The 13,204-nt window shown below is 46.2% G+C and overlaps 1 protein-coding gene across 1 annotated transcript in view; it reads left to right on the top strand.

The window, feature by feature from the left end:
- Nucleotides 1-2,937: 2,937 nt before the first annotated feature.
- slc15a2 (solute carrier family 15 member 2) overlaps nucleotides 2,938-13,204 on the top strand; it is a 133,511-nt gene continuing 123,244 nt past the window's right edge. The window contains exons 1-2 of the mRNA XM_072469987.1: nucleotides 2,938-3,187; nucleotides 3,401-3,462. Of these exons, the coding sequence (XP_072326088.1) occupies nucleotides 3,169-3,187; nucleotides 3,401-3,462 (81 nt within the window). The 5' untranslated portion in view covers nucleotides 2,938-3,168. The remainder of the gene's footprint in view (nucleotides 3,188-3,400; nucleotides 3,463-13,204) is intronic.

The raw sequence follows: 13,204 nt of genomic DNA, 5'->3' as shown, positions 1-13,204 counted from the left end.
ACTCCGCCAATTTTCCTGAACTAAAAATATCCGCCTCATCCTCCACCTGTTCTTGTTCTTTTTCAACCATCTGATCGAAAATCGTTTCTGATAATTGCACTTCAACTTTATCTTCACTCTTTGATTTCTCCTCTTGTCTTACCCTGTGACTTTGCGACCTTGTTACTACACAATCCAGAATAATCCCAGGATATTTGTCCTTCAACACTTCAGTTGTCTGATTTTCCACTGGCTTATCAACCACAGTACGCATCACTCCCACCTGCGATCCAGCTATATCATTACCCAAGATATACTGTATTCCTGGACAAGATAGTTTCTCTATTACTCCTACTACCACTTCACCACTCTTCATTGGCCTTTCCAACCTTACCTGAGATAATGGAACGCTACTCCTCTCACTCTGAATTCCACATATTACCACGTTTTCTGGCAATATTCTTCCCAAACTACATAACTCCTCATCTCTTACCATTAAAGATTGACTAGCTCCCGTATCTCTTAAAATTGTAACTTCTTTACCTGCTTCTCCTGATACACATGAGTAAACTTTACCCACACAAGTACATTCTTTAAAGAGATCTGGCACCTTCTTATCAATCAGTCCGTAATGTCACACTGCTTGTGACCGTCTCCACCCCCAAAAACTTCAAAGCCTCTGAAAGAGCCATTGTCCACAACACTCTCCCTACTTAAACTAGAATGCCACACCTGAAAAGCAACCACAATATGCTCACCCCTCACTGCCTTTAAGTTCACTAAGCCAATCCAATAGATAGACTTTTATCCTCCTCGAGCCCCCAATTTGTTATGGGCCAGTGTTTAGAGAACCCCAAAGTGTATCATCGAGTTCACCTGATGCACAACTTTCAATAGATTGTGGTATGGGGAGCACACAGCCCACTCTACAGGTGGGTACAGAAGAAATGGAAAAGTATTTTTTAAAGCAAAACAATGTTTATTCTATGAACTCAAGTTAAACCTTTAAACCATACAGTGAACATCTTAGCAACCATTAATTCAAATACAACCCCCAAAGACTACAACACTAAGTAATCCTTTAAGCTTTCCTTTTAACATCCATAAGACTTAAAAACAAAACCTTTAACAGAAGCACATCAGGTTACAGTCACTACTGAAAACATTTATAATTCTGAATTCACCAAATGATCAAGAGATAGTCTTTTCATGGCAGAGAGATCAACGGTACACCTGCTCTGTCTGGCTTCAGCTCCAAAACTGAAAACAAAACTAAAACACACCCTGCAGCAATCAGCCTAAAACAAAAGTAAAAAGCTGGCAAACAGCCCAGCTTTACCCACTCTCTGACATCACTGCAGTAGTAAACACCCATTTCTTAAAGGTACTCTCACTACAGATATTTATATACACACCCATTTATAAACACCCATTTCTTAAAGGTACTCTCACATGACAATCACCTCAGACTTTTTGGTATTAAATTGTATCTACCACCTGTCTGCCCATTCTGCTAGTCCATCCGCATCCTGCTGCATATCATCTTTACCATCGCTCCTCCAGGTTTAGTATCATCAGCCTGTTTTGAGATTTTGTTCTTGTATGTAATGTGACTGGATGTAAAGTGCTATGGACAGGAGGGGGTTTAATTTAAACAGCCCAGATTCCTCCTCTCACAAGCCACCCATAAACAGAAAGATGTTTTGCTTTTGATTTCCCCCCTTATAAGCGGTGACGCCTTTCTTAACCCCTCAGTTTTGGTGAGATCCAATTTTTTATCAATAAACCCACAGCAAATGCAGGATAGAGCAAACTCAGAGGGTTAGTTTATTTGTGCACACTCAGGAGAGGGGTGTGGCTGCCTAGCCCCCAGTGTATTCATAAAATAAAAGGGGAATTGGGAAAGAAATAATTACAGGGCAAAGACCACCACAGAGAAAACAATCATTGTTTCACATGAGTCCAGAGTCCTGAATCAAAGACCCAAGGATATATCCCGTTACAGAGGTTGGCAGGTTGTTGACTAATGCTGGATAATTCACCTTTACAGTCGAGATGCCTTCACAATGGGGATAGATGCACAGAGATGGATTAGTCTTGCAGGCGATGGTATAGAGGTTCAGAAATCCCAGTAGCAACAGTATAGGTGGGGGCCAGGCACTCACCTGGACCAAGCCCTTGTTCGGAGCTGCTGCTTGCTCGTCAGAAGATGGCAGGCTGCCATTGTAGCTGCACAAGGCAATATTACAGGTTAACCAGCTAAAAGGGCCACTTTACACGACTCCCAATTTCTACACTCTGGTTTCGACAAATGATATATATTCCTTTGTCTTGGCTTCTTGAGATTATTAATGTTTCACCAATTAAGAATTTGTAAGGAGGCTTTTCAAAGTAACTTCATTGCAGTGTTAATGTAAGCCTACTTGTGACACTAATAAAGGGTATTATTATTATTATTATTACTACCACACCGAACTGAGCAACCTGGCCCTCCCTCACACACCACCAACTCACTCCTGCTCACTGGTGTTGCCAGGACCTTGCAGTGTGTCAACGGCCAGTTTACTGAACTTCAAAAGGTAACTGTGTATTTCAGGGCCGTCACAGCCCCAAAGTTTTTTTATCATTGCACAGTTCCATCTGCAATCGGATTCTGCCGAGTATGGGGGTCTGAAGAGGGAATATAAGCTCCTGGGTAATCTTGTTTTTAACAAAAATCAAACCCACACTCATATGACAACTTTCAATAAGAATCGACCGATTGAAAGGCTCCCCTTTAGATGTGGAAGAATGTATTTTGTGTGGATTTGATTTGAAAGCAAGCAACTTTGCAAGGAGTGGTTACAGGAGGAATGAAAGTCACGTTGACTGACTCTCTCAAGCGAAAAAAAACGCTTGTGCCTGAGATCCTCGCTCTTAGAATTCGGGAGGGGGTGTGTATGTGTGTGCGTGTGTTCAAAGGTTCCTGTGAACAATCCTCAGCTCGGAATTTTTGGAGCTGTCAAGATCCATTCATTAGTTGCCTCCCAGATTCTGTCGATTACCAAAAGTGAAACATTAACAAAAAGCAGCAACAGCCCAGAAGAGGTGGGGGGGGGGAACACCCACAGAGCTGACCATTGTTAGGACTGCTCAGAGAACGAGTGGCTGCAACTTCTCATTGCAAACTTTCTTAAACTCCATTCCAAAATGGTCAAGAACAGAATAGGTACGTGGCCAGTTCAATACTTCGACCAAATGAATTCCTTGTTTTATTCAATCTGTCAACGAGAGTCCTCCTTGTTCTAGAGTTTTAGCAATGGGACACTTCAATGTGCCGATCAATATGTTCTGGCAGGCACCTCTCTCAGGCTTGTGAATATTTTTAAGGGTGCGCTTGCAACTCAGTTGTGTGTAACTGTTATTGTTGTGTGTCCCCCAGTTTCTTCTCCCATTGATGGCGAGGTGCAAAAAGATCTTTCCGCTCTCAAAAAACAAGCACCGGTGAGTATTCGCAAATTAAAATATCCGAGGTTGAACTTCTGCCGGGAAAGCTGTCACTGTTAGCAATGAACAAACAGCTCGTGCACTGTCGTTGCAATTTTGAGGAATTTACCCGGAATGTGCTGGGGTTGTTTACACACTATATAACCTTGTGGAACTTACTTTTTGGGCATTCGTGTTTCCGCTAATGTGATGTGAGGGCGGGCATTTGATACATATTTGAAAGTTTTTTTTTGGAACATTTACCTATACTTTGTGTATATCTGTGGGTGGGTGGAGGGGGGCGCGGTTGGGTTAATTTTCTACCCCTGGGCGAGGGAGACTTGGGACTTGCCCACTTTCCCCTGGGAGTACCAGATACTGGCTCAGGGTGAAGCATCAGCAATCAGGGGACTGCACGAGCATTCATGTGCACACATGCATGTGCACAGATCCGTACCTGGGCAGCACGGAGATGCAGTCGTTAGCACTGCAGTCTCGGGACGCCGAGGTCCCAGGTTCGATCCGGGCTCTGGGTCACTGTCCATGTGGAATTTGACGTTCTCCCCGTGTCTGCGTGGGTTTCGTAGAACATAGAACATACAGTGCACAAGGAGGCCATTGAGTCTGCACCAACCCACTTCAGCCCTCGCTTCCACACTATCCCAATAACCCCTCCTAACTTTTTTTGGACGCTAAGGGCAATTTAGCATGGCCAATCCACCTAAACTGCACGTCTTTGGACTGTGGGAGGAAACTGGAGCACCCGGAGGAAACCCACGCAGACACGGGGGGAACGTGCAGACTCCGCACAGACAGTGACCCAGTGGGGAATCAAAGGCACAGTGCTAGCCACTTGTGCTACCGTGCTGCCCCTACAACACAAAGATGTGCAGGGTAGGTGGATTGAACACGCTAAATTGTCCCTTAATTGGAAAAATTGAATTGGGTACTCTAAATTTATTTTTAAAATACACCCGTACCTATGGATGTACAGCAATTGAATTGTGTGGCCATAGGTGTGGCTGCATCTGCTTGCAAATGTGCATCTGTGGGCTGGTGGTGTGCATGTGTGTGGACGTGAGCATGTGTGCCTGCGTGTTGTGTGAGTGCGGCGGTGAACATGAATGTTTCTGTGTAGGGTCTTGATGTGTGGCTGTGTGAGTATGAGCATGAGTGTGCAGTGCAGGCAGAAAACAACCGACTGCGCATGTGCCAGTTTGTGGATTTTTGTGTTCACGGCACATTAAGTCATCACCAAAATCCCTAAAAAGAAAAGTTATCCTCATACCACCCACCCGCTCCAGCTGCCTGACCACCTTGCCCTCCCTAAGAAATTCCAGTATGCTGCCCGCCACGCTTTTGTTCGCCGATCTTAAAATTCCTTGTTCAAATTCCACCAGCCTCTATTCCAGCCTTCTCCATTCTTTCCCCAATTCCTCTGTGAAACGCCTCTTTGTATATTTTCCTGTATTAAAGATGTCCTAATCCTGAAAACACGGGGTGAACGTGCAAACTCCACACAAACAGGATAAAACTAGAGGCAATCTTTGCACACTTTTCTATTTATTTACTCAGTACAAGCATTGACCTCCCAACCCAACAAGCACAGTTTTTGTCTGTGTTCATTTTTTAAGAGATTTTTGTTGATGTCCATTAAACACAATAAGTACACAATTAACAAAAGACATACATTTTCTCAGTGGTAAGATCACTCTGGCCAAAATCAGCCTGAGTAATTGTGACTTTGGTGAGTTAGCCCCCTCCTTTCTTACCTTGTTTTGTGATCTTAATCTCAACACATTAAGCTTGCAACAATAAAATGATCCCTTGTTGAAATATTCACCAAACTATTGAATACATTTGTAATTTTCACCACGTCGTGCTTTATTGTTTGACCAATTATTTTTTCACCGTTAACTAACATTTCACTGAATTAACAAATGCAAAAAGCTGCAGAATGCGGAGATCTGAAATAAAAACAAAATGTTCTGTATAAACTCAGCGGGACTGGCAGCATCTGGTGGGGAGAGAGAAACTGAGTTAACGGGTGCGATAGAATGGCCTCGTCGCACCCGACTCGACAAGCCTTGCAAGAGGCCTCTCACGGGATTTGCGATGCTCGGAACGCCCCGATCACTGGGCGTGATCCAGATTTACATGTTTAACATAGAACATAGAAAATACAGCACAGAACAGGCCCTTCGGCCCACGATGTTGTGCCGAACCTTTGTCCTAGATTAATCATAGATTATCATTGAATTTACAGTGCAGAAGGAGGCCATTCGGCCCTTTGTGTCTGCACCGGCTCTTGGAAAGAGCACCCTACCCAAACTCAACACCTCCACCCAACACCAAGGGCAATTTGGACATTAAGGGCAATTTATCATTGGCCAATTCACCTAACCCGCACATCTTTGGACTGTGGGAGAAAACCGGAGCACCCGGAGGAAACCCACGCACACACTGGGAGAACGTGCAGACTCCGCACAGACAGTGACCCAGCGGGGAACCAAACCTGGGACCCTAGAGCTAAGAAGCAATTGTGTTATCCACAATGCTACCGTGCTGCCCTTGAGAACAAATAAATCTACACTATATCATATTACCGTAATCCATGTACCTATCCAATAGCTGCTTGAAGGTCCCTAATGTTTCCGACTCAACTACTTCCACAGGCAGTGCATTCCATGCCCCCACTACTCTCTGGGTAAAGAACCTACCTCTGATATCCCTCCTATATCTTCCACCTTTCACCTTAAATTTATGTCCCCTTGTAATGGTTTGTTCCACCCGGGGGAAAAGTCTCTGACTGTCTACTCTATCTATTCCCCTGATCATCTTATAAACCTCTATCAAGTCGCCCCTCATCCTTCTCCGTTCTAATGAGAAAAGGCCTAGCACCCTCAACCTTTCCTCGTAAGACCTACTCTCCATTCCAGGCAACATCCTGGTAAATCTTCTTTGCACCTTTTCCAAAGCTTCCACATCCTTCCTAAAATGAGGCGACCATTTGGTTAAAGCTCACGGGATCCAGGGTGAGGTTGCCAATTGGATTCAAAATTGGCTGGACGACAGAAGGCAGAGGGTGGTTGTAGAGGGTTGTTTTTCAAACTGGAGGCCTGTGACCAGTGGTGTGCCTCAGGGATCGGTGCTGGGTCCACTGTTATTTGTGATTTATATTAATGATTTGGATGAGAATTTAGGAGGCATGGTTAGTAAGTTTGCAGATGACACCAAGATTGGTGGCACAGTGGATAGTGAAGAAGGTTATCTAGGATTGCAACGGGATCTTGATCAATTAGGCCAGTGGGCCGACGAATGGCAGATGGAGTTTAATTTAGATAAATGTGAGGTGATGCATTTTGGCAGATCGAATCAGGCCAGGACCTACTCAGTTAATGGTATGGCGTTGGGGAGAGTTATAGAACAAAGAGATCTAGGAGTACAGGTTCATAGCTCCTTGAAGGTGGAGTCGCAGGTGGACAGGGTGGTGAAGAAGGCATTCGGCATGCTTGGTTTCATTGGTCAGAACATTGAATATAGGAGTTGGGACGTCTTGTTGAAGTTGTACAAGACATTGGTACGGCCACACTTGGAATACTGTGTGCAGTTCTGGTCACCCTATTATAGAAAGGATATTATTAAACTAGAAAGAGTGCAGAAAAGATTTACTAGGATGTTGCCGGGACTTGATGGTTTGAGTTATAAGGAGAGGCTGGATAGACTGGGACTTTTTTCCCTGGAGCGTAGGAGGCTTAGGGGTGATCTTATAGAGGTCTATAAAATAATGAGGGGCATAGATAAGGTAGATAGTCAACATCTTTTCCCAAAGGTAGGGGAGTCTAAAACTAGAGGGCATAGGTTTAAGGTGAGAGGGGAGAGATTCAGAAGGGCCCAGAGGGGCAATTTCTTCACTCAGAGGGTAGTGAGTGTCTGGAATGGGCTGCCAGAGGTAGTAGTAGAAGCGGGTACAATTGTGTCTTTCAAAAAGCATTTAGATGGTTACATGGGTAAGATGGGTATAGAGGGTTATGGGCCAAGTGCGGGCAACTGGGACTAGCTTAATGGTAAAAAACTGGGCGGCATGGACTGGTTGGGCCGAAGGGCCTGTTTCCATGCTGTAAACTTCTATGATTCTATGATTCTATGACCAGAACCGTACACAGTACTCCAAATGTGGCCTTACCAAAGTTTTGTACAGCTGCATCATCACCTCACGGCTCTTAAATTCAATCCCTCTGTTAATGAACGCGAGCACACCATAGGCCTTCTTCACAGCTCTATCCACTTGAGTGGCAACTTTCAAAGATGTATGAACATAGACCCCAAGATCTCTCTGCTCCTCCACATATCCAAGAACTCTACCGTTAACCCTGTATTCCGCATTCATATTTGTCCATCCAAAATGGACAACCTCACACTTTTCAGGGTTAAACTCCATCTGCCACTTCTCAGCCCAGCTCTGCATCCTATCTATGTCTCTTTGCAGCCGACAACAGCCCTCCTTACTATCCACAACTCCACCAATCTTCGTATCGTCTGCAAATTTACTGACCCACCCTTCAACTCCCTCATCCATGTCATTAATGAAAATCACAAACAGCAGAGGACCCAGAACTGATCCCTGCGGTACGCCACTGGTAACTGGGATCCAGGCTGAATATTTGCCATCCACCACCACTCTCTGACTTCTATCGGTTAGCCAGTTCGTTATTCAACTGGCCAAATTTCCCACTATCCCATGCCTCCTTACTTTCTGCATAAGCCTACCATGGGGAACTTTATCAAATGCCTTACTAAAATCCATGTACACTACATCCACTGCTTTACCTTCATCCACATGCTTGGTCACCTCCTCAAAGAATTCAATAAGATTTGTAAGGCAAGACCTACCCCTCACAAATCCGTGCTGACTATCCCTAATCAGGTTAAAGTCCAATAGGTTTGTTTCGATGTCACTAGCTTTCGGAGCACTGCTCCTTCCTCAGGTGAACGAAGAGGTCTGATCCAGAAACACATATATAGACAAATTTAAAGATGCCAAACAATGCTAGGAATGCGAGCATTAGCAGGTGATTAAATCTTTACAGATCCAGAGATGGGGTAACCCCAGGTTAAAGAGGTGTGAATTGTATCAAGCCAGGACAGTTGGTAGGATTTTGCAGGCCAGGTGGTGGGGGATGAATGTAATGTGACATGAATCCTAGGTCCCGGTTGAGGCCGCACTCATGTGTGCGGAACTTGGCTATAAGTTTCTGCTCGGCGATTCTGCGTTGTCGCGGGTCCTGAAGGCCGCCGTGGAGAACGCTTACCCGGAGATCAGAGGCTGAATGCCCTTGACTGCTGAAGTGTTCCCCGACTGGAAGGGAACATTCCTGCCTGGTGATTGGACATCGCGCAACAATCACCAGGCAGGAATGTTCCCTTCCAGTCGGGGAACACTTCAGCAGTCAAGGGCATTCAGCCTCTGATCTCCGGGTAAGCGTTCTCCAAGGCGGCCTTAAGGACCCGCGACAACGCAGAATCGCCGAGCAGAAACTTATAGCCAAGTTCCGCACACATGAGTGCGGCCTCAACCGGGATCTGGGATTTATGTCACATTACATTCATCCCCCACCATCTGGCCTGCAAAATCCTTCCAACTGTCCTGGCTTGATACAATTCACACCTCTTTAACCTGGGGTTACCCCATCTCTGGATCTGTAAAGATTTAATCACCTGCTAATGCTCGCATTCCTAGCATTGTTTGGCATCTTTGAATTTGTCTATATATGTGTTTCTGGATCAGACCTCTTCATTCACCTGAGGAAGGAGCAGCGCTCCGAAAGCTAGTGACATCGAAACAAATCTGTTGGACTTTAACCTGGTGTTGTAAGACTTCGTACTGTGCTCACCCCAGTCCAACGCCGGCATCTTCACATTATCCCGAATCAAGCAGTGTCTTTCCAGATGCTCAGAAATCCTATCCTTCAGTACCCTTTCCATTACTTTGCCTACCACCGAAGTAAGACTAACTGGCCTGTAATTCCCAGGGTTATCCCTAGTCCCTTTTTTGAACAGGGGCACGACATTCGCCACTCTCCAATCCCCTGGTACCACCCCTGTTGACAATGAGGACGAAAAGATCATTGCCAACGGCTCTGCAATTTCATCTCTTGCTTCCCATAGAATCCTTGGATATATCCCGTCAGGCCCGGGGGACTTGTCTATCCTCAAGTTTTTCAAAATGCCCAACACATCTTCCTTCCTAACAAGTATTTCCTCGAGCTTACCAATCTGTTTCACACTGTCCTCTCCAACAATATCGCCCCTCTCATTTGTAAATACAGAAGAAAAGTACTCGTTCAAGACCTCTCCTATCTCTTCAGACTCAATACACAATCTCCCGCTACTGTCCTTGATCGGACCTACCCTTGCTCTAGTCATTCTCATATTTCTCACATATGTGTAAAAGGCCTTGGGGTTTTCCTTGATCCTACCCGCCAAAGATTGTTCATGCCCTCTCTTAGCTCTCCTAATCCCTTTCTTCAGTTCCCTCCTGGCTATCTTGTATCCCTCCAATGCCCTGTCTGAACCTTGTTTCCTCAGCCTTACATAAGTCACCTTTTTCCTCTTAACAAGACATTCAACCTCTCTTGTCAACCATGGTTCCCTCACTCGACCATCTCTTCCCTGCCTGACAGGGACATACATATCAAGGACACGTAGCACCTGTTCCTTGAACAAGTTCCACATTTCACTTGTGTCCTTCCCTGCCAGCCTATGTTCCCAACTTATGCACTTCAATTCTTGTCTGACAACATCGTATTTACCCTTCCCCCAATTGTAAACCTTGCCCTGTTGCACGTACCTATCCCTCTCCATTACTAAAGTGAAAGTCACAGAATTGTGGTCACTATCTCCAAAATGCTCCCCCACTAACAAATCTATCACTTGCCCTGGCTCATTACCCAGTACTAAATCCAATATTGCCTCTCCTCTGGTCGGACAATCTACATACTGTGTTAGAAAAGCTTCCTGGACAAACTGCACAAACACCATCCCATCCAAACTATTTGATCTAAAGAGTTTCCACTCAATATTTGGGAAGTTAAAGTCGCCCATGACTACTACCCTATGACTTCTGCACCTTTCCAAAATCTGTTTCCCAATCTGTTCCTCCACATCTCTGCTACTATTGGGGGGCCTATAGAAAACTCCTAACAAGGTGACTGCTCCTTTCCTATTTCTGACTTCAACCCATACTACCTCAATAGGGTGATACTCCTCGAACTGCCTTTCTGCAGCTGTTATACTATCTCTAATTAATAATGCCACCCCCCCCCCCACCTATTTTACCACCCTCCCTAATCTTATTGAAACATCTATAACCAGGGACCTCCAACAACCATTTCTGCCCCTCTTCTATCCAAGTTTCCGTGATGGCCACCACATCGTAGTCCCAAGTACCGATCCATGCCTTAAGTTCACCCACCTTATTCCTGATGCTTCTTGCGTTGAAGTATACACACTTCAACCCATCTCCGTGCCTGCAAGTACTCTCCTTTGTCAGTGTTCCCTTCCCCACTGCCTCATTACACGCTTTGGCGTCCTGAATATCGGCTACCTTAGTTGCTGGACTACAAATCCGGTTCCCGTTCCCCTGCCAAATTAGTTTAAACCCTCCCGAAGAGTACTAGAAAACATCCCTCCCAGGATATTGGTGCCCCTCTGGCTCAGATGCAACCCGTCCTGCTTGTACAGGTCCCACCTTCCCCAGAATGCGCTCCAATTATCCAAATACCTGAAGCCCTCCCTCCTACACCATTCCTGCAGCCACGTGTTCAACTGCACTCTCTCCCTATTCCTAGCCTCGCTATCACGTGGCACCGGCAACAAACCAGAGATGACAACTCTGTCTGTCCTGGCTTTTAACTTCCAGCCTAACTCCCTAAACTTGTTTATTACCTCCACACCCCTTTTCCTACCTATGTCGTTGGTACCAATGTGCACCACGACTTCTGGCTGCTCCACCTCCCCCTTAAGGATCCTGAAGACACGATCCGAGACATCCCTGGCCCTGGCACCCGGGAGGCAACATACCTTCCGGGAGTCTCGCTCGCGACCACAGAATCTCCTATCTATTCCCCTAACCATTGAATCTCCTACAACTATTGCTTTTCTATTCTCCCCCCTTCCCTTCTGAGCCCCAGAGCCAGACTCAATGCCAGAGACCTGGCCGCTAGGGCCTTCCCCCGGTAGGTCATCCCCCCCAACAGCATCCAAAACGGTATACTTGTTTTGAAGGGGAACGGCCACGAGGGATCCCTGCACTTTCTGCCTGTTTGGTTTTTTTCCCCCTGACTGTAACCCAGCTATTCTTGTCCTGTACCTTGGGTGTGGTTACCTCCTTGTAACTCTTCTCAATCACCCCCTCTGCCTCCCGGATGATCCGAAGTTCATCCAGCTTCAGCTCCAGTTCCCTAACACGGTCTTTGAGGAGCTGAAGTTGGGTGCACTTCCCGCAGGTCTAGTCAGTGGGGACACCGGTGGTATCCATCACCACCCACATCCTGCAGGAGGAGCATGTAACTGGCCTAGCCTCCATCCCCTCTTACCTGACAGAATATAGCTGCCCTGTGGACTAACTAGATCTCCGCCCTCCGACCCTGCTCCCAGTCAGCTACACTTTCTGTAAACTCCTGGCTCTCTTCGCACTCTTTGCGGAAATGTCGGAAACAAAATGAAAGGAGCACCTTACTCTCTCCTCACCTAACTCCCTCGGTCACCAAACTCTCACTATCGCACTCAAATGCACCAAATTCAGCACTCCCTCGGTCACCAAACTCTCACTATCGCACTCAAATGCACCAAATTCAGCACTCCCTCGGTCACCAAACTCTCACTATCGCACTCAAAAAGCACCAAATTCAGCACTCAGTGCAAACAAAGTCTGCACTGTAGGGGATCACTTTTATACTGTGAATCTAGCCTCTGAAAACTGGCCTAATCCAATTAACTAATTAACAAGCTCCAGCTGCAAGTGCCTACAAGTAGAAGCCTGTTTAAAGCTTATTGAAAATTCACCTTCTTCTAAACCAAACAACAACTTTTAAGTTAATTAACTAAATAAAAGAAAGACTAAACTTTAGATAAAAATGAAGCCTTATACTCCCTCGGTCACCAAACTCTCACTATCGCACTCAAATGCACCAAATTCAGCACTCAGTGCAAACAAAGTCTTAAATGAGCAAATAGGTTTATTTAAAAATGTCGGAGCCAGATTCTCCCAAGCCCGGAAACATATGTGCGCGCCTGGGAGAACTCGCCATGGCGCCATTCAGCATTGGTCCACACAAACGTGAGCCAGGCATAATGGCACCTGGGGTGGTCTACCAGGCCATCAGAGACCCGCAGGTGGTCGGACTCTGGGCAGGGTGGTACCGTGGCACTCCCGTTACCACCCAGGCACCTTGGCACTGCCAGCCTGGCACTGTTGCAAAGCTAGCTTGGCAGAGGCACTGCCAGTGTGCCAGGCTGGCCGTGCCAAGGTGCCCAGGTGCCAGGTTGCCTGTGTGGGAATCGGCCTGGGGATGCCTTGCCCTTATGTGGTGGGGCACGAGGACCTCCTAAGGTAAGTAAGGGTGTTGGGGGAGTCCAGAGGCCGTGGTAGTTGGTCGAGACATCGGGGTGGCATTTAAAAATGGCATCACCATCTCTCCATGCATTGAGGCATTCTGGCGAGCGAAGCTCCTCAGTGCAGGAAATGGGACTAAGTGCG

This window comes from Scyliorhinus torazame, chromosome 2, assembly GCF_047496885.1.
Source record: "Scyliorhinus torazame isolate Kashiwa2021f chromosome 2, sScyTor2.1, whole genome shotgun sequence".
NCBI lineage: Eukaryota > Metazoa > Chordata > Chondrichthyes > Carcharhiniformes > Scyliorhinidae > Scyliorhinus > Scyliorhinus torazame.
This window is presented reverse-complemented; position numbering and strand designations above follow the sequence as displayed.